General features: G+C 37.8%; 1 protein-coding gene across 1 annotated transcript in view; it reads left to right on the forward strand.

The window, feature by feature from the left end:
- Positions 1 to 20,509, forward strand: part of LOC102492146 (leucine-rich repeat-containing protein 37A3) — a 39,557-nt gene that overhangs the window by 1,381 nt on the left and 17,667 nt on the right. The window contains exons 3-4 of the mRNA XM_006166538.2: positions 16,947 to 17,018; positions 18,107 to 18,181. Coding sequence (XP_006166600.1) covers positions 16,947 to 17,018; positions 18,107 to 18,181 — 147 coding nt within the window. The remainder of the gene's footprint in view (positions 1 to 16,946; positions 17,019 to 18,106; positions 18,182 to 20,509) is intronic.

Raw genomic sequence — 20,509 nt, forward strand, 5'->3', positions numbered from 1 at the left:
TCTTTTCTTTTCTTTTCTTTTTCTTTCTTTCTTTCTTTCTTTCTTTCTTTCTTTCTTTCTTTCTTTCTTTCTTTCTTTCTTTCTTTCTTTCTCTCCTTCCTCTTTCTTTCTCTTTCTTTCTCTCTCTTTTCTTTCTCTCTCTCTCTCTTTCCTTTCTTTCTTTCTTCCTTCCTTCCTTCCTTCTTCTTTCCTTGAAAAGAATTACTATATTTTTATTATTATTTTTAATTTGCTATAGGGCATGTGTGCTCACCAGAGAGAGACAGAGAGAGAGAAAGTGAGAAAGCAAGTTACCAGATCTGGGACTTGAACATGCCACTTGCCAGCTGTGTCTCTCTTTTTTTAAATAGTGACACAGAAAGAATACCTGAAAGCTTGCTACAGGGCACTTCTTTCCTCAACATTATTTTTCAAAAAGTATAGAACTTTGAAGTTATGAGCTATATATGGGCATTAGGAACCTTTCAGGTATGGAAAAAGATGGTTTTTACATTAAGTTATAGGGTGAAAAATATTCATGTAGCCAATATGAGGGGCCTTGGGGAAAATGAGATTAATGTATGAGTTTATTTTGGTGGGGGGAAAAAAAGAAAATCCTTGGATAGTTTTTCCGTGATACACCTTTTCTGTGAACTTTTGGAAGACCCCCTCATGCATTGCTGTAGCCTGATTCCACATACTGACTGCTCTTCAACAAGAAGAGTAGATTTTATTTCCTTATGGCTGGAATATGGATTAATTTCTCTATGGTACAAGCAAATCAGTGAATACTGGAAGGGAATTTCAGATTCAAGGTAAGCATTTTCTTCTAACCTGATATTGGAAAAGACTGTCTGCCTGTCTTGTGGTTCAGAAATCCAGTTTCACACAGTCATGTCAGGTTAGTGGAAGGGGGTTTAGGATGTGCCTGGTGCTGGAGGTTCTTGCAGATGCCCATCCACAGCAGCCTCCTCTCCTCTCTCTCATTACTTTCTTGTTGCCCAACTTGGGGAAAGAATATTGAGCAAGGGTCTATTTTTCTTCTGGTCACGCATCTGAGAGCAGGCTCACTAGGTCTCTTCACCAACAGGTTTTGGTACTGTCAACACACACGTTTTAGACTCACCACCTTTACTGAGCATTTTATAATGTGGAGAGTCTCTCAAAACAATCTGATTTTCACTATGGCTATGTAGACAAAACAGGAAAAGAAAAACTCATGGAATCACAATTGATACACATTCATTCAGGGGGCCAGCAAATGGCATAGTGGTTATATCTCTGGACTCTCACATGGCTGGCTACGGTTTGAGTGCTGGATACTGTGGCTTGAAAATCATCCTGGGCGTGTGTGCATGAGTGCTGGAGATCCCAGGAGGACAATGGAGGAAAAGGGATTGTGATGTGGCCATGCCCTTGTGGAGTAATTTCTCACTTTCCCTCTCACTGTCTCTGTCTCTAGTGAGTACACACACGTGATAGCAAAAACCTGTTAAAAATTGTTCATTTATTCAAAAACATTTCCTGAGTGCTATGCTGAGGGTGCAGATGTCCCCAAGAGACTTTCTTACTAGACAGATGAGGATAGATGTTGATGGGAAAGTGTCTGAGAGTCATGCTAGGATATACTCAGCAGGGTAACCAGGCAGGAGGATGAGGAAGTAGGAATAGGGATGGGTTAGAAAAGACTTATAATGAAGGCAGCACCAACACGTTTATCTCAAGGTTCTGTGTTCATCTTCAACAACATAAAGACATTTGCTTCATGGTGGTGAAAAAAATCAGAATTAGATAATATTGGTAATTAATACTTATACCATGTGATCCAAATAGAGCTGTACCCCTCAAACTAATTCATAGTTACTTGCCGGTATTGACACAGTGGCCCCAATATGCCAAGTGTGAGTTAGGGGCTGGACTTTTTTTTTTTTTTTTGGTCAAATCATTCTAATAGACAAAGTTAAATTGATTCAGGAAACATTTACTATAGTGAGATGGAAGCCTATTGCATTACTTTCTAAAGGCAAGTTGCCAATGAAGGTTCTAGTTTTTCTTATGACCCATGTTCACAGCACTGGGGTGTTTATACGTTGAAAAATTTTTCTCTGTGTTATGAAAGTTCATAAAGAGGTCCCAGCTCAGATTGACTTACCATGAATTGAATGAAGCCTGAGCTTTGGGCCCCTTCCAAAATATTAATCCTAAATATTAAGTATACTTTTCCCTCTGACTTTAAAGTGCTTTTCCTTCATTCCACCTACACAAGTCCTGACTTTTATTTTTCTAAATTAAAAAAATTTTGACAGAAGGTGCATGTACACACCAGAAAGATATAGAGATAGAGAGAGTGAGAGAGAGAGAGAGAGACAGAGAGAGAGAGAGAGAAAGAGGAGAGAGAGCGAGCAAGCGAGAAAGATGGGAAGTGAGAAAGCACCCCCTCTGGGGGAGGATCATGCCATAATCCCTTCTCCTCCATGTTTATTTCCTTCAGGATTCTGGACACACACATGTGCTCAGTGTGTTTTTCAGGCTGCTGGGTCTGCTACTTGAACTGCACACTGACCATGTGGAATCCAGCTGCCTTAATCACCATGCCACCAGCTGGAAATGGTGGCTTACTTTAAAAAATTCTTTTAGTCTCTGGGGTCAGCAGGTGGTATAGGGTTAATGTGTTGGACTCCTATATGGCTGACCATGGTTCAAATCTGGGAACCAGTTGCTTGAAAATCATGCCAGGTGCATGTGCGTGAATGCCCAAAATCCTGAGAAGAGAATGGAGAAGAGATTGTGGTATGGTCATCCCCTCTGAGGGATGATTTCTCACTCTTCCTCTCTACTTCTCTCTCTTTCTGGTGAGTGCACACACCCTATGGCAAAAACTTAAAAAAAATTTCCTTGGTGCTAACAATATATTCTCTATGACTTGAGAAAGTGAAGGACCTACAATGTAGATAGGCTTTGGATAGAGAATGTCCAGATACTGGCTTACCTGTAGTATATCAATATTGTGCCAAGAATATAAGCACTAAAAGAATATGAGGAAAATCCTAAAAAATAAAATAAAGGACCGTCAGATGGCATAATGATTCTGTCGCTGGACTCCTAGTAGTCGACAATGGTTCAAGTCTCGGATCTGGTGACTTAAAACTCATGCTGGGCATATGTATGTGTCCAAGATCCCAAGAGAAGAGTGGAGGAGAAGGAAGTGCAGCATGGCCACCCCTCTCGGGCGTGGGGGCGGGGGGACTTCTCGCTTTTTGTTTCTCTGTCTCTCTCTCTCTCTCTGGTGTCCTATAGCAAAAGTCTCTCCAAGAAAAGGCTATGCAGAAAAGATGAGCTTTATCCCTGTTGAATTATTTATCCCACTATTGAGAATATAAGAGGTAGATGTGGCCACACTGAAGGGAAATTGAGCTGCCATCACAGAGATGCTCCTCTAGCGCACTAGCATCTGTTTCCTTTCAGTAGCTGTAGACACACACAAGTTTGCATGGTTCAGGATATGGTCATCACTTTTGGTATGTATTGGACTCCAGGGAGCTTCTTCTCAGATTCATAAAGGAATAGATATTAAAGATGAAAATAACAACTCAAGTCTATTCTTTGAGATGATTTAGATGAGCTGTTTAATTTGGAATGTTCAAAAGTTGGAGATGGTCAATTCCAGTGACTATTGTGTTTTCTTCTCCCAGCTGCATCGTATCTTACTCTGCCCGTCTGTATAACAAGTCATCTTCTCGGCTCTTGGAAGTTAGTAATGCTTCCTCTGCCCTATGACATTTCTTGAATATTTAATATTTATTATGCTCCCAGCATTCTATTAAATAGTTATACAAGTGAGATGACACACCTGAAGTTCTTAGAATAGTGCTGGGCACACAGTAAATGCCCAGTGTGTGTTATCTAGTAGGATCTCATTTTCAGTTTCCCAATAATTTTTGTTATGTAGATATCATTTCTGTTTTGCAGGTAGAGAAATTGAAACTCTGAGACATTGAATAGCTTGCTTAGATTCACACCACTGATAAGTGGCAGGAACCACTTACAAGCTTTGCAAGTAATTTTCTTATTTTTCCTATTTTAATTTTGCATTCATTCACCGAGCATCATCACAGCATACAAAATGTGATTATTCCATCCAGAATATACTGCATAGTGGCTTAATCATACATGTTATCATTGATAATTTCCATTTCTAGTTTCATATCTATCTATCTATGTATCTATCTATCTATGTATCTATCTATGTATCTATGTATGTATGTATGTATGTATGTATGTATGTATGTATGTATGTATGTATGTATGTATGTATGTATGTATGTATGTATGTATGTATCTATCTATCTATCTATCTATCTATCTATCTATCTATCTATCTATATTGTCTCTCTATTTCTCACCCTCTGCCATTTCCCGCCTTCCTCCCATGTTATCTTTGGTGTCTGCAGTTGCTTTCTATTCCTTTTTTCTCCCTACATTTTATTGATTCACAAAATATTTTAAATAATCTAACTACTTTCAATAGCAAGTTCAGCTGATATATACATATCTGTGAATACATGTGTGACTTTATGCATGAAACACTTGAGTAGAATGAATATACTATAAATTAGCACCTAGCTGATACTATATAGCTTACTGTGATCATTAAATGGGTTTTTTTAAATAAATTTTTTAATTTCAAGAAAAGTAATTTTTAATAAATCAAAATAAAAGAAATGCAAAGAGAGCTATGTTTAAAACTTAAAGCCAGGAAACAGGTGAGGATTCTGTTCAAATAGTAGGTACATGAACCTGTCGGCAGCTCAAAAAAGACAAAAATCCTTAAATTCAGAAAACAAAGACTAGAAGAAAACCAGCAATGTTTTATTAAAAAGCCGTAAGATTCTGTTTCACCAGTTCAGTCTCATGTACTTAATCTATCTTCTGTTGTGGTCAGATCTTTTCAATTAAATTCTGGGATACAATGTTCAACTCCAGTCTTGTCCCTACTATTAAGTTGACAATTTTCTTTGTTGTTTTTGAACTCTTATTTCTGTGTGTCTGTATTTAGTTTTGCTGGTATAGCACTACCTTCAGAACTTCTTGAAGAGCAGGTCTTGTGTTGGTAAATTCTTTCAGATTTGGTTTATCTAAGAATGTCCTTGTCTTTTCTTCCCATATGAAGGATAATATTTTTTCTTTCTTTCCTTCTTCCTTTTTTATTATTATTCATATATTAAATCACTATACATCATTTAGATTGTGAAGAGACTTTACCCAGCAAAATATACACCTCAGTCTAGCCCAGTTGAGACCACCATACACATGCTCATCAACAGATAAACCTTATCTGTGTCCCACAAGGGTATTACCTCTCCATTTTCCTCTCAAATTTCCTACTGTCTTCCCCTCCCACTCCCCTTCCACTTTGTCCCTAGTGTCCATAACAATTTTCAATGCTTTTAAGCCCTCCAGCCTTTTAGTCTCTACAAGAAGTTGTCCATAGAGTACGGACAGTTGTCTATGTTAAGTGGAGATATGGTGTCTGTCTTTCATAGCCTGACTTTTCTCACTCAGCAACAAATCTTCCATATTCTTCCACTTTCTACCAAATTCTAGGGTCTTGTTGTTTTTTATAGCTGAATAGTATTCCATGGAGTATATGTGCCACAATTTGTCAATCCATGTTTGTGGACAATTTGGGTTGGTTCCATGCCTTAGCAATCGTGAATAATGCTGCAATGAAAATAGTCTTGCTGGTTACAGCATTCTTAGTTGAAATTCCTTTTTCCTTAACAATTTCAATATATTTCTCCATTCTTTCCTTGCTCTCATTGTTTCCAATGAGAGGTCCACTGTTAACTGGATGGTATATCCTTTGTAGTTAACTTGATGTTTCTCTTTTGCTAATCTTAGTATCTTGTTCTGTGGTTTTGGGAGACGTATTTTGTTGAATGCTTTCTCTGCATCAATTGAAATGATCAGATGGTTTTTATCTTTCTTTCTTTTATTATGTTTATGGTCCACCCTTGCATCCCTGGAATAAAGCCTACCAGGATGTGATGAATAATCTTTTTAATGTGTTGTTGGGTACCATTTGCAAGTATCTTGTTGAGAATTTTTGCATTTATATTCATCAGAGATATTGGACTGTAGTTTTCCTTTTTTTGTCATGTCTTTGTCATGTCTTTATCTGTTTTGGGAATGAGGATAATGGAAGCTTCATTAAATGAATTTGGGAGGTTTCTTTTCTTTTGAATCTCTAGAAACAGTGTGAGTAGAATGGGTGTCACTTCTTCTTTAAAAGTTTTGTTAAATTCAGCAATGAAGCCATTGGGGCCTGGACTTTTCTTTGTTGGGAGATTATTTATTACTGATTCAATCTCATTGCTTGTTATTAGTCTATTCAGGCTTTCTGTGTCCTCCTGAGTCAATCATGGTAGATTATATATGTCCAGGAATTTGTCCATCTCATCTAGGTTTTCTTCTTTGTTGGCATAGAGTTGGTCATAGTATCCTCTAATAATGTTTTGTATTTCTGTTGTCTGTTGTAATGTTGCCTGATTGGTTGCGAATTTGACTTATCTGTTTTCTTTCTCTCTTCTTAATTAGTCTAGCTAATGGTGTGTCAATCTTGTTTATCTTTTCAAAGATCCAGCTTTTGCTTTCATTTATTTTCTGTATAGTTTGTTTATTTTCTATTTTATTTATTTCTGCTTGAATCTTTATTATTTCTTTTCTCCTGGCATTTTTTGGATTTTTCTGTTGTTCTTTTTCCAATTCCCTGAAACATAATGCTAGGTTGTCCTTTTGCCACCTTTCTGACTTTTTCTTGTGTGCACAAATTGCTACGAGCTTCCCTTTTATGACTGCTTTTGCAGTATCCCATAGATCATGGAAACTCATGTACTCATTACCCTTAGTTTCCATGAATCTTTTGATTTCTGTCTTAATCTCTGCAGTAGTAGTGGAGTCATTCAGAAGTAGGTTATATAGTTTCCACGTATTTGTATATTTTCGAGAGCTTTTCTTGAGTTTAATATCAAATTTAATTCCATCATGGTTGGAGAAGATGCTGGATATAGTTTCTATACCTTTGAATCTGTAAAAGCTGGTTTTGTGTCCTATCATGTGATCAATCTTTGAGAAAGTACCATGCGGAGCTGAGAAAAATGTGTATTTTGTGGTTTTTGGGTGGAAAGTTCTATAGATGTCTATCAAGTTGATCTGATTTATGGTATCATTGAGGTCCTGAATCTCTTTGCTTATTTTCTGTCTCATTGACCTGTCTATCTCTCCTTTTAGATCTAGCAGTCTTTCCTTAACATATTTGGATGCTCCTGAGTTCGGTGCATAGATGTTTATAAGCGTTATATCTTCTTGGTGAATTAGCCCTTCTATTACTACATAATGCCCTTCTTTGTCTTTTCTTACGGTTTTTGTCTTGAAGCTTATTTTGTCCTAAATCAGTATAGCAACTCCTGCTCTTTTTTGTTTTCCATTTGCATGGTATACCTTTTTCTAGCCCTTCACTTTTACTCTATGTATGTCTTTATCCAGGAGATGGGTTTCTTGTAGGCAGCAGATGGAAGGTTTCTGGTTTTTAATCCATTCAGCCAGTCTGTGTCTCTTCATTGGAAAATTTAATCTCTGTCTTTTTCTCACCTAAGACCGAAACCTGCTAGCCACCGCCAAGTTTGCCTGATTTTGGCCTGTGGCTTCAACTTCACAGCTGTGAAGTTGCCCTCAGTTAGTGCTCCCTGCCACCCCCAAACCCTGCACCAGCCTGGTACGATAGCTGCTTTGCTCCCTCTTTCTGTTCTCCTCTGTCCATTCTAATTTTTTTTTCTCTCTTTTTGGAAAAAAAGACAAAAAGCAAGGGAAAACAAACAAACAGCCCTCTGTCCCACTTGGACCTTTCTCTTTTTAATCTCTGTCTTTTTCTCATCTAGGACAGAAACCTGCTAGCCACATCCATGTCTGCCTGATTTTGACCTCGCACAGTGCATTTGCATGCCCCGTGGTTTTTCATTTTCATCCCAATTTTATTTTTTGCAAAGTGATTTTTCCCTTTTTTCTTTAGCACTTTTCTTCTTTTTTTCTTTGCCTTTGCTCTCTATTTCTATTTTCTACCTTCTTTTTCTTTACTGTATTTTTCTGTCTTACTTCTCAACTCTTACCCTCTGCCTAGAGTAGTTTAGGTACAAAGTAGCTAACCATCTCAGCATTGTGAGCGTTGGAGAATTCTTTGTATATCATTGTAGGGGTTGCAAAATTAGCAAAATTCCTCTTTACATATTCGATTGTAAAACTCACCTGTGATTTCCACATTTGAGGACTTAGTAAAAGGGAAAAATAGCACAGAATTATTTCACAGTGGGGGAAACACGCGAGTTCACAGTCACTGAATTCCTCTCCAACAAATTGATCAGAAGTGAATACATTACCAGATGACTAAAAATCAAAGAAGAGCCTTAAGGATGAGAGAATCAAGTAGTACATCCCCACCAAGGGAACAGTGTAACCTGTCTCCAAGGAGGGAAAATTTAGGGCATATTACTAAAAATGTCAGAAGAAGAATTTAGAATATTTATGGTAACAAAATTCTATGAGATGCAAGAGAAAAGAGATGTTGAGCCTCAAGAGATGAGGAAGTCCTTCCATGATAAGAAAGAACTGGAGACCATAAAAAAGAATCAATCAGAACTGTTAGACATGAAGACGATAATACAGGAAATTAAAACCTCCCTTGAAAGTATCAAAAGCAGGCTAGATATTGGTCTGTAATTTTCCTTTCTTGTTGTATCCTTATCTGTTTTGGGAATGAGGGTGATGAAGACTTCATAAAATAAATTTGGAAGGGTTCCTTCCATTTGGAAATTTAGAAATAATTTGAGAGGAATGGAGGATAACTTTTTTTTTTTAAAGGATTATTTAACTTTATTTATTCATCATTTATCTGAATTTGAACAGAGAAAGAAGACACACAGAGAGAAGGAAATTGAGAAAGCAAGCCACTAGGTCGAAGAGTTGAACTGTGGTCAGCCATGTGGGAATGTCCAGTGCCTTAGCTACCACACCACCTGCTGGCCCCATAACTTCTCAAAAGTTTTGTAGAATTTAGAACTGAAGCCATCAGGACCTGAGCTTTTCTTTGTTGGGAGGTTATTTATTACTGATTAAATCACATGGCTTATTATGAGTCTGTTTAGGCTTTCTATGTCCTCCTGAGTCAATCTTATATGTGCCCAGGAATTTGTCCTGCTCATCCTGGCTTTCTTTTTGGTTGGTGTATAGATGCTCATAGCATCCTCTAGTGATGTTTTGTATTTGCATTATGTCCATTTTAATATTTCCTGTTTCATTGCAAATTTGATTTATCTGGTTCCTTTCTTTCTTCTTAATTAGTCTAGCTAATGCTGTGTCGATCTCGTTCATCATTTCAAAGAACCAGCTTTTGGTGCTTTCATTTATTTTTTGTATAGTTTGTTTTCTAGTTAATTTATTTCCACTAGAATCTTTTTTTTAATTAAATTGATTTATTTACATTCATTCTCTCTACATCATTACAGCATACAAAGTGAGATTTTCCATCCAGAGTATACTGTATATTGGCTCAATCAAGTACATCAACATACATGTTAATGTCAACAAATAATTTTATATTTCTTGTTTCCTGTATGTTTTGCCCCCCCCCCCCCTTGATTCCCTATCTCTTACCTTCTGCCATCTCCCACTCTCCTCCCGCACTGTCTCTGGTATCTAGGTTTGCTTTCTATACTGTTTTCCCCCCACATTTTATTGAATTGCCAAAGACCCTAAACAATCCAAATACCCTCATAGAAATATTTTCATAGCAAGCACAGCTGTTATGTACATTTCCATGAACACAAGTCCAACTTTAGGCATAAGCCTCAGTGAGTAGAATGAACATCCCATAAAGTAGCACCTAGCTGGGGCTATTATATCTTGCTGCAGTGATCAAATAGGTATTTTTAATGCACTTATTTTTAATTTCAAGAAAAACAGGGACCAGCAGTTAGCATAACGGCTATGTCGCTGGACTCCCATGTAGTCGACTGCGGTTCTAGTCCTGGACCCGGTGGCTTAAACTCACGCTGGGCACGTGTGCGTGCATGCCCAAGATCCCAAGAGGAGAATGGAGGAGAAGGTATTGCAGCGTGGCCATTCCCCCTGGGGGGGTGACATGAACACAAGTCTAACTTTAGGCATCCTATAAAGTAGCACCTAGCTGGGGCTATATATCTTACTGCAGTCATCAAATAGGTATTTTTTTTTCTGAAACTTTTTTTAACTTAATTTACATCCTTTCCCTAAGCATCGTCACAGCATACAAAATGTGACTTCCCATACAGAATATACTGCATAGTCGCTTAATCATGCATATTCTCATCAAAAAATTTCCATTTCTAGTTTCTAGAATTTTTTTTTACTCCTATTTCTGACCCTCTGTCCTTTCCCACCCCCTTCTCACACTATCTCTGATGTCTACAATTTTCTTCTGTTCCTTTCCCACCCACATTGTATTGATCACACAATTTCTTAAATAATCTAACTACTTTCAATAGCAAGTTCACTTGGTACTATTAAGAAAACCAGTTTTAACTTAAATCAAAGAAATGCTAGGGAACTTTGCTTAAAGCCAGGAAACAGGTTAGGATTCTGTTCAAATGGTAGGTGCATGAACCTATCCATATCTCAAGACAGGACACGAATCCTTACAACCAGATAACAAAGTCTACAAGAAAATCAGCAACATTTTAGTCAAAAGTCATAAAACTATCGTTTGCCAATTCAGTCTCACGTACTTTATCTTCTATTGTGGTTAAATTTTCCCGATTAAATTCTGGGATATAATATTCAACTCCAGACTTGTCCCTATGATTAAGTTGGCTACTTTCTCAGTTTTTGAATTCTTATTTCTGTGTGTCTGTATTTAATTTTTCTGATATAGCACTCCCTTGAGAACTTCTTGGATATCTGGTCTGGCACTGGTAAATTCTTTTAGGTATTGTTTATCTGAGGATGTTCTTGTCTTTTTTTTTTTTTTTCTTGGAGAGGTTTTTGCTATAGGGCATGTGTGCTCACCAGATAGAGAGAGACAGACAGAAAGCGAGAAATCATCCCCCCTCCTCCCAGGGGGGATGGCCATGCCACAATCCCCTCTCTTCCATTCTCCTCTTGGAATCTTGGGCATGCACACACACGTGCCCAGCGTGAGTTTTAAGCCACTGGGTCCGGGACTTGAACCGCTGTCGACTACATGGGAGTCCAGCGACATAGCCTTGTAGGTAACTTGATGTTTTTCTCTTGCCTATCTTAGTATCTTGTCTTTGTGGTTTTGGTCAACCTGGCTATAATGTGTCTTGGAGAAGATCTTGTGTTGATTCTATTTTATTTCTTTTCTTTTTCTTTTTTTGTATTTCTTGGGACTGGATCTTTGAATGCCTCTCTAGGTTTGGAAAGTTTTCTTGCAGGATTTCATGGAATAGATTATCAATTCCCTTATGGGTCTCTTTGCCTTCTGGAATGCCAATTATCCAGATGTTTAGATGTTTGATGGTATCTAGTACTTCTCATATATTATTCTCAAGTTTTTGGGCGATTTTCTCAGTCTTCGTGGTGGATTTTTCTAGGCCAGCAATTTTCTCTTCTACGTCTGAGATTCTATTTTCTGTATGATCTAGTCTGCTTTTAATACTTTCAAGGGAGATTTTGACTTCCTGTATTATAGTCTTCATCTCTAACAGTTCTGTTTGATTCTTTTTTAAAGTGTGTAACTCCTCTTTTAGATCTTGCAAGAATTTCCTCACCTCCTGGAACTTGTCAACTTTTTTCTCCTTTCTCTTCTGCAGTTCATTATCTCTCTTCTCTTCCATCTCTGTTAGCTTCACCATAATGAGTGTTCTAAATTCTTTATCAGACATTTCCATGATTTCCATTGAACTGCTTGTGGATGAAGAGGAGTTATTCTTTTCCTTTGGGGAGAGCTTTCCCATATTTCTTGTAATTCTGCGGTGACTTCTAGTCATCTGATGGATGGTGTGTTTCTTCCTAATTCTTAAAGTTCAATCACACTAGCTTGTTTGCTGGAGGCTGAATTATTAGTAGAAAGTCTTCATTTCTTTTTTACCCTGAAATCTTTCTGGTAGAATCTTTATTATTTCTTTTCTCCTGGCATTTTTTGTTGTTGTTTTTCAGTTCCCTGAGACATGATGTTAGCTTGTCCATTTGCCAACTTTCCATCTTTTCCTTATGTGCCCTAATTGCTATGAACTTCCCTCTTATGACTTGTGGTATCCCATAGATTATGGAAACGTGTGTACTCATTATTATTTGTTTCCATGAATCTTTTGATTTAAGTCTTAATCTCTTCAGTAGTTGTGACATTATTTAAAAGTAGGTTATTTAGTTTCCATGTATGTGTGCATTTTCTAGGGTTTTTCCTAAAAAAATGATATAAAATTTAAATTCATTATGGTTGGAGAAGATGCTGGATATATTTTCTATGCCTTTGAATCTGTAAAGGCTTGTTTTTCATCCTGTGATGCGGTCAGTCTTTGAGAAGGTACCATGAAAGGGTGAGAAACATTTTCTTTTTTGTCTGTGTTTTTTTGTGTGGAAAGTTCTATAGATGTCTGTGAAGTCCATTTGGTTTAGGGTATCATTAGGTCCTAACTCTCTTTGCTTATTTTTTGTCTCTTTGATCTATCTAAAGCAGATAATGGGGTGTTGAGGTCTCCAACAATTAGTGTGTTTCCTTCTATCTCTCCTTTTAGTCTTTCCTTCATATATTTGGCTGTTCCTGAATTGGAAGCATAGATGATAATAAGCATTACATCTTCTTGATGAATTAGCCCTTCTTTGTCTCTTTTTACAAGTTTTACCTTAAAGCCTGTTTTGTTCAAATCAGTATCAGAACTCCTGCTATGTTTTGGTTTCCATTTGCATGGAATATCTTGGAAAAAAGATATTCCATGGTTCACACCGTTCACTATTATTCTATATATGTTTTTATTCCTGAGGTGTGTTTCTTGTAGGCAAAAAATGGAGGGTTTCTGTTTGTTTTAATTCATTCAACCAGTCTGTGTCTCTTGGTTGGAGAATTTAAACCATTAACATTCAATGTTGGTATTGATATTTCCAGACTTGTCCCTATCCTTAAGCTGGCTATATTCTTGGTTGTGTTTTATTCTCTTATTTCCATTTGTTTGTCTTTAGTTTTCTTGGTATAGCACTCGCTTCAGAATTTCTTGAAGAGCTGGTGTGGAGTTGGAAAATTCTTTCAGGTTTTGTTTATCCAAGAATGTATTTATCTTTTCTTCCCATATGAAAGGTAATCTTTCCAGGTATAGTAATCTTGGTTGAAATTGTTTTTCCTTTAACACTTTGAATATATTTCCCCAATTTTTCCTTGCTTTCATTGTTCAGGGAGAGGTCCAATGTTAGCCTTATGGGATAACCTTTGTAAGTAAGTTAATATTTCTCTCTTGCCAATTTTAGTATCTTGTATTTGTTGTTTTGCCAGTCTGGTTATAATGTGCCTTGGAGAAGATCTTCTTGGGTTGATTCTATTTGGGGTCCTTTGAATTTCTTGGGTCTGTATGTTTGGATGGTTCTCTAGGCATCCAGGATTTCATGTAATCGATTTTCAATGCCTTTATCAGCTTCTTCACCTTCTGAGATACCAGTTATTCGGATGTTTGGACATTTAATGGACTCTAGCATTTCTCATATATTATCCTAATTTTTAAAAATTATTTTCTCTATCTTTTTGGTGTTTTATTTTTTCCCCTAGATCAGGGATTTTTGTCTTCTACATCAGAGGTTTGATCTTCTGTATGATCTTATCTACTTTTAATACTTTCAAGGGAAGTTTTTATTTCTCATATCATCTCTAAGGGCTCTATTTGATTTTCTTATAGTGTCTATTTCTTCTTTGAAACCATAAAGGACTTCCTTATCTCCTGTAGCTCATTGTCTCTTTTCTCTTGCATCTTCTGGAGTTCATTGTCTCTTTTCTCTTGGATCTTGTTAAGTTTTGCCACTATGAATATTCAGAATTGTTTATCTGACAGTTCCATGAGCTCTATTGTGCTGTCTGTGAATGATTAGGAGTTGTTATTTTACCTGGGGCAGGAGATATATTCTTGTGGTGGATTCTGGTTTTTTGATGGATAACACATTTCTTCTTAATTTCTTAGAGTTAATATTGAGTGTTCAAAGTTGTGCATTTCCCTGTTGCTTACCCTATAACTTGTACTTTTGTTGCTGGGATTGGGTGTTCCAAATGCCTCCTAGATTCTAGAGAAAAGATGCACCTGGGGTTGACCTACAGTGTTTCTTTCTTTCTTTCTTTTCTTTCATTATTTTTTTTTTAGAGGTTTTCGCTATAGGTCGCATGTGCTCACCAGAAAGAAAGAGAGAGACAGAGAGATAGAAAGTGAGAAATCACCCCTCAGGGGGGATGGCCATGCCGCAATCCCTTCTCCTTCATTCTCCTCTTGGGATCTTGGGCACCATGCACACGCGCCCGGTGTGAGTTTAAGCCGCCGGGTCCAGGACTTGAACCGTGGTCGACTAAGTGGGAGTCCAGTCACATAGCCATTACGCTAACTGCTGGTCCCTTTTTAAATTTTTTTCAAGAGGTTTTTCCTATAGGGTGCCTGTGCTCACCAGAAATGTAGAGAGAGAGAGAGAGAGAGAGAGAAACAGAAAGCAAGAAATCACCCTCTGGGGGGGGATGGCCATGCTGTAGTCCATTCTTCTCCATTCTCCTCATGAAATCTTGGACACGCACACACACATCCAGCGTGAATTGAAGCCACCGGATCCAGGACTCGAACCATGGTCGACTACATGGGAGTTCAGTGACATAACTATTACGCCAACTGCTGATCCTGAGGTGCAGGGTTTCAACTGAGAAGTGCTGTGTGCTTCAGAGAACTATCAAATCTGTGTGGAATGGGAGAGAGTGATGCTTCTGAGGTGGTCTCTGGCCTCGGTCCACACACTCGCTTCTGCCGCACAGGGGCCAGGGAGAATGGTGGGGCAGAGGCTGGAAGCAAGAGGGACTGGCACCTGGACCAGATGAATAGCATGTGCAGAATCCCCGGGGCTCTGGCCTTGGCCTGCATACTCCCATATGCCACGCAGGAGCCACAAAGAATCCATCTCATCTCATTATTCTTACAGAAATTCAACAATTCTTGAATAAGTGCTCCTTGAGTTGCTGCAAGCCTTCGGTTAAATTTCCAGAGTTCAAAATATTGATTTTGGCTTTATTTATTTTGCCATTTTTGTTGTAGCTTTTATAGAGGGATTAATTTTCAGAGGTCCTTAATTATTAATTTTCACTGATGTCACCTACAACATGGTTTTAAATATCTAAAATCTCAATACCGTAAGCTACTTAAATATTTAATCAGGTTAGGGGGAGGGCCCAGTAAATGATGTGATGGTTAAAGCATCAGACTCCCACATGGCTGACTGTGGTTTGAGTCCCAGACACAGTGGTTTGCTTTCTCTTTCTCTCCTTCTCTGTCTCTTTTTGGTAAGCACACATGTCCTATAGCAAATTAAATACTATCAGTAAGAAGAATAAATAAAATGAAAATAAATAATTCTTTAAAAAATATTTAATTGTGGGAAGTAATTAGGGAAATAAAAAGAGAACGTTGAACTTTATTTCTCAGAAAGGCTCTTCCAAGATGAGTAGACAAAGTTTGAAAAGGTATTTCTGGGACCAGCAGTTGGCATAATGGCTGTGTCGCTGGATTCCCATTGTAGTCGACCGCGGCTTGAGTCCTGGACCCAGCGACTTAAACTCACCCTGGGTGCATGCCCAAGATCCTGAAAGAATGGAGGAGAAGAGATTGCAGTGTGGCCATCCCCTCTGGGGGATGATTTCTCGCTTTCTGTCTCTCTCTGTCTTTTTGGCAAGCGCACACTCCCTGTAGCAAAACACCTCTCCAAACCAAAAAAAAAAAAAAAAAGAAAAGGTGTTTCTATATTTATTCCTCCCCAAATTAAGTTTAAAGTAGCAACTACTTAAAATCCCTTTTCTTCATACAGGTTAAACATAGGCTTTTGAGTCAGAACTGAGCTCAAAATCTATCTTTGCATTTTGGAATAGATTTTCATAGAAAATGAATTTATTCATTTTATTTATTTATTTATTTATTTATTGGAGAGTTTTTTTGCTATAGGGTGCGTGCGCTTGCTAGAAAGACAGAGAGAGACAGAGAGACAGAAAGCGAGAAATCACCCTGCAGGGGGGATGGCCACGCTGCAATCCCTTTTCCTCCATTCTCCTCTTGGGATCTTGGGCATGCATGCACACGCGCCCAGTGTGAGTTTTAAGACACTGGGTCTGGGACTTGTTACATACAGTGTAACAAAAGCTGTGACGTGGTGCGAGAATACACAGGAGAGTATGTGATGGGAGGAAGTATCGCTTCGACTGGTCTTCCTGTTAGACCTATTCCTTTTCTTTTGGATTCAAAGCCAAGGAAATTTTTTTGTTGTTCATTTGTTTGTTTTTGTTTGTTTGTTTTTAACTAGGTAGATTAAACCATGAATTTAAAAAAATGGCTAAAGATGAAAGACAAGCACTTTGAGTTATGGAGGACACTAAAAATGATGTTTCCTACAGTGCAAGGGCTTCCTGCCACTGTAGTTACTTCTAGGATGAACCTAAAAAGTTCTTTGGCATATTTTTCTTCGCTAGCCACTTTTTTCTTCTATCATTTTTTTCTCTTTCTCTTTTCTACTTAATGTCTAGAGGTCTGGTTAGTTTCCAAAGCAAGAGCACTTTATGAATTCTAAGAGCGATTTGTAGGTATAACAGAAAATGACTTTTTTAACCTACCAGTTCTATACCAAAAATACTAGTATGAACTTTCATGCAATATCATTCATATTGAAAATACAGACGATTTAAATTCCTTTGCATTTTTCAGGGTTCTCAGTCGTAATCCTCTGACAATTGTTGAAGATTCATATCTTTATAGATTGCCAGCATTAAGATATCTGTAAGTATTGCAGTAACCTCATGAATCATGACATGATTTCTGTACTTTGTTATACTTTCATCAAAGATTAAGTGTTTTTCATTTAGTACATAAAGTCATCATTTTAACTGAGCTATTTAAAAAACAGTTACTGGCAAAGAAAAGGATTAAAAAAGGATATTTGGGACCAGCAGATGGCATAATGACACTGTTGCTGGACTCCCAAGTAGCCGACTGCAGTTTGAGCCCTGGACCTGGTGGCTTAAACTCATGCCGGGCATGTGCGCATGCGGGCCCAAGATCCTGAGAGGAGAATGTATTAGTAAGAATTGTAGTGTGGCCATCCTCCTGGGGGGTGATTTCTGGCTTTTTGTCTCTTTGTCTCTGTCTGTATTTGTGGAGAGCAAATGTGCCCTATAGTAAAAAACTCTCCAAAAAGAGAGCAAGAGAGAGGGGGGAAAGTGAGAAAGCAAACTGCCAGGCCTGGGACTTGAACCACGGTTGGCCATGTGGGAGTCCAGCATTCTTAACCACCACGCCACCTTCCTGCCCCAAGTGTACATTATTTTAAAAAGAAACAAAAAGTTATCAAAAGACATGAAAGATAATGGTTTAAATAAAAATTCAACTATTCAATGCCAATTTCATTAATTTGATAATGCAGATAAACAAATTTCTTCCATAATAGCTTTCCAGGGACCAGCAGATGGTGCAATGGTGATGTCACTGGACTCCTATGTAGTGAACCCTTGTTCAAGTCCTGGACTTGACAGCTTAAAAAAAAAACTCACGCTGGGTGTGTGTGTGTGTGTGCCCAAAATTCTAAGAGGAGAATGGAGGACAAGGGATTGTGGTGTTGCCATCCCCCCTGGGGGGTGATTTCTCTCTGTTTCTCTGTCTCTCTGGTGAGCGCACACACCCTGTAGCAAAAATCTCTCTTATAAAAGGAAAAGCTTTCTAGAATTATCTTCTATGGCAAATAAACTTTTGAGCTAGTTTGTTTTATAGAGAAGTCAAAATTGAAGTAATATATAGTCCTTGAAATATCATTTTAAGTATAAAATTTTTGTATTGAATTCGTAACATGATGTTTGGACTTTTTCCTTCAGAGACATGGGAAGAACACAGGTGTCACTTACAATAGTTGAGAACATCCTCATGACAAGTCTTGAATTGGGAAAACTGTAAGTTTTTTTTTTCTTGGACTTGTTTTATTTTATTGTTTTTAACTTTTGTTTTAGTATTTTTGTTAAGTTAGATTTATTGAGGTGTGATTTTTCACTTAATAAAATTTACCCTTTCCAAATGTCTATTTCAGTGAGGTTTGACAATTATAGTTATGTAACCACCATTCCTGATATAGAACACTTTTTGAGGGATTTTTCTGTAGGGCACATGTGCTTGCCGAAGAGACCGACAGAGACAGACAGAAAGCAAGAAATCACCACACAGCGGGGATAGCCAAGCCGCAATCTCTTCTCCTGTGTCCTCTCAGGATTTTGGACATGGACATGCATGCACCCAGTGTGAGTTTCAAGCTGCCAGGTCTGGGACTCAAACTGTGGTTGTCCACGTGGGAGTTCAGCGCATTAAACATCATGTCACCTGCTGTTCCTATACATAGAACAGTTTTGTCACCCAAAAAAGGCTCTCTCTCTCTCTCTTTTTTTATTTTTGCAGTCAATGCCTCCTCTCACCATCAGTCCCTGGCAACCACCAGTCTGATTTCTGTCCCTCTAATCTTGCCTTTTCCAGAATTTCTTATAAATGAAATCATGTAATATGTAGCCTTTTGTATTTTGTTTCTTTCGCTCAGGATAATTATTTTGACATAATTTCATTATTTATGTCTTTGTACCTATCAGAGTTCATTCCTTTCAATTGCTGTGTCATATTCCAGTTGTGTGGATAAACCATTTTGTTTATCTGGTCATTAGTTTATGGACATTTGGTTTATTTCCAGTTTTGGCTATTATGAATAAAGCTGCTAAGAACACTTACGTGTAGGTCTTTGTGTCAATGTTTATTTTCCTTTCTTTGGAGTAAATACATAAGGTTGAGATTGCTGGATTACACATGCTAAGAGCAAATTTAACGTAAGAAACTGCCAGACTGTTCCTTAAGAGGCTGTATCATTTTGCATTGCCATTAAGAGTGTTAATTGTGTCACATCTTCTCCTGATTCTTATGTTTAAACTAAAAAAAGAGTATTTTTTAGCTTTTCTAGTAGGTGCGAAGTATTGTGATTTTAATAGCTGATGATACTGCGTGTGCATATACGATACTAGTGTGTCTGAGTCTGGGACTTGAACCACGGTTGCTTTAACCACCATGCCACCTTCTGGTCCCACCAGTAATAAACTTTCAATCTTTTTTGTTTTAACCCAGATCCAGTCAAGGATCAGGCATTGTGTGCCATTTCTCTAGTGTAAAACATTTTCTGTGTCCAGCAGATGGCTTAATGGTTACATTGCTGGACTCTTATGTAGTCGACTGCAGTTTGAGTCCCGGACCTGGTGGCTTAAAACTCGCACAGGTCTTGTGTGCATGCGTACCCAGAATCTCAAGAGGAGAATGGAGGAGCAAGGATTATGGTGTGGCCATCCCCCCCAGGGAGTGATTCCCTGGGGAGTGATTTCTCACTTTCTGTCTCTTTGTCTCTGTCTCTCTAGCAAGCACATGTGCCCTATGACGAAAATCTTTCTCTTAAAAAAAAAGGCAAAACGTTTTCCTACTTTTTCTTTTTCTTCCATGATATTGGTACTTTTGAAGAGCCTAAAGCCGTTTGTCTTATAAATTGCCCCACATTCTGATTTGTCTATTTCCTCATGATTAGATTCAGGTTAATGTTTTTTGAAAAACCTCTATATAGGCGATGTATCCTTCCTCCCTCATGAGCTCATGTGGCTCATCATGCTAAATTTGATCACTTGAGTACAGTGGTATCTTCCAGATATCTCTATCATGAAGTTATTTTTCCCTTGGAAATTAATAAATAATCTGTGTGGTAATACTTTGAGATTAGTGAAGAGCCTATGCTCAAACATCTTTTCACCCAACTGTGAATCTGATAATTACTGTCTGAATCAATGATTACATCAGTTGTCACAAAATGGCAGTTTTCTATCATTTCCTCTACATTTGTTAGTTGACATTATTTTAGCAAAGAAAAGCTCCCTCCTCTTTTTTTGTAAATATCATTATTAATGTATATGGATTCTCTTTTACACTAATTATGTTGTATATTCTTTTGAATGCTCAAACTGTCCTACCAATATATCTCTGTTAACCACACAATTTGGATTAAACTAAGCTGCCTTTTTTTTTTTTCAATTGCCAGAGGATACATTCACTCATTCGAGAAAGACAGAGACAGAGAAAGAGTCAGAGAGAGGGAAAAAAACACCTCCCAGTGGTGTGATCATGGTGTAATTCTTCACTTCCATTTCTCCATCCTGTTGGGATTTGGCATACACATGCACATGAGTGCGGTATTTTTTTTTTTTTTTTTT

Source organism: Tupaia chinensis, unplaced genomic scaffold, assembly GCF_000334495.1.
Source record: "Tupaia chinensis unplaced genomic scaffold, TupChi_1.0 Scaffold144275_1, whole genome shotgun sequence".
NCBI classification, from domain to species: domain Eukaryota; kingdom Metazoa; phylum Chordata; class Mammalia; order Scandentia; family Tupaiidae; genus Tupaia; species Tupaia belangeri.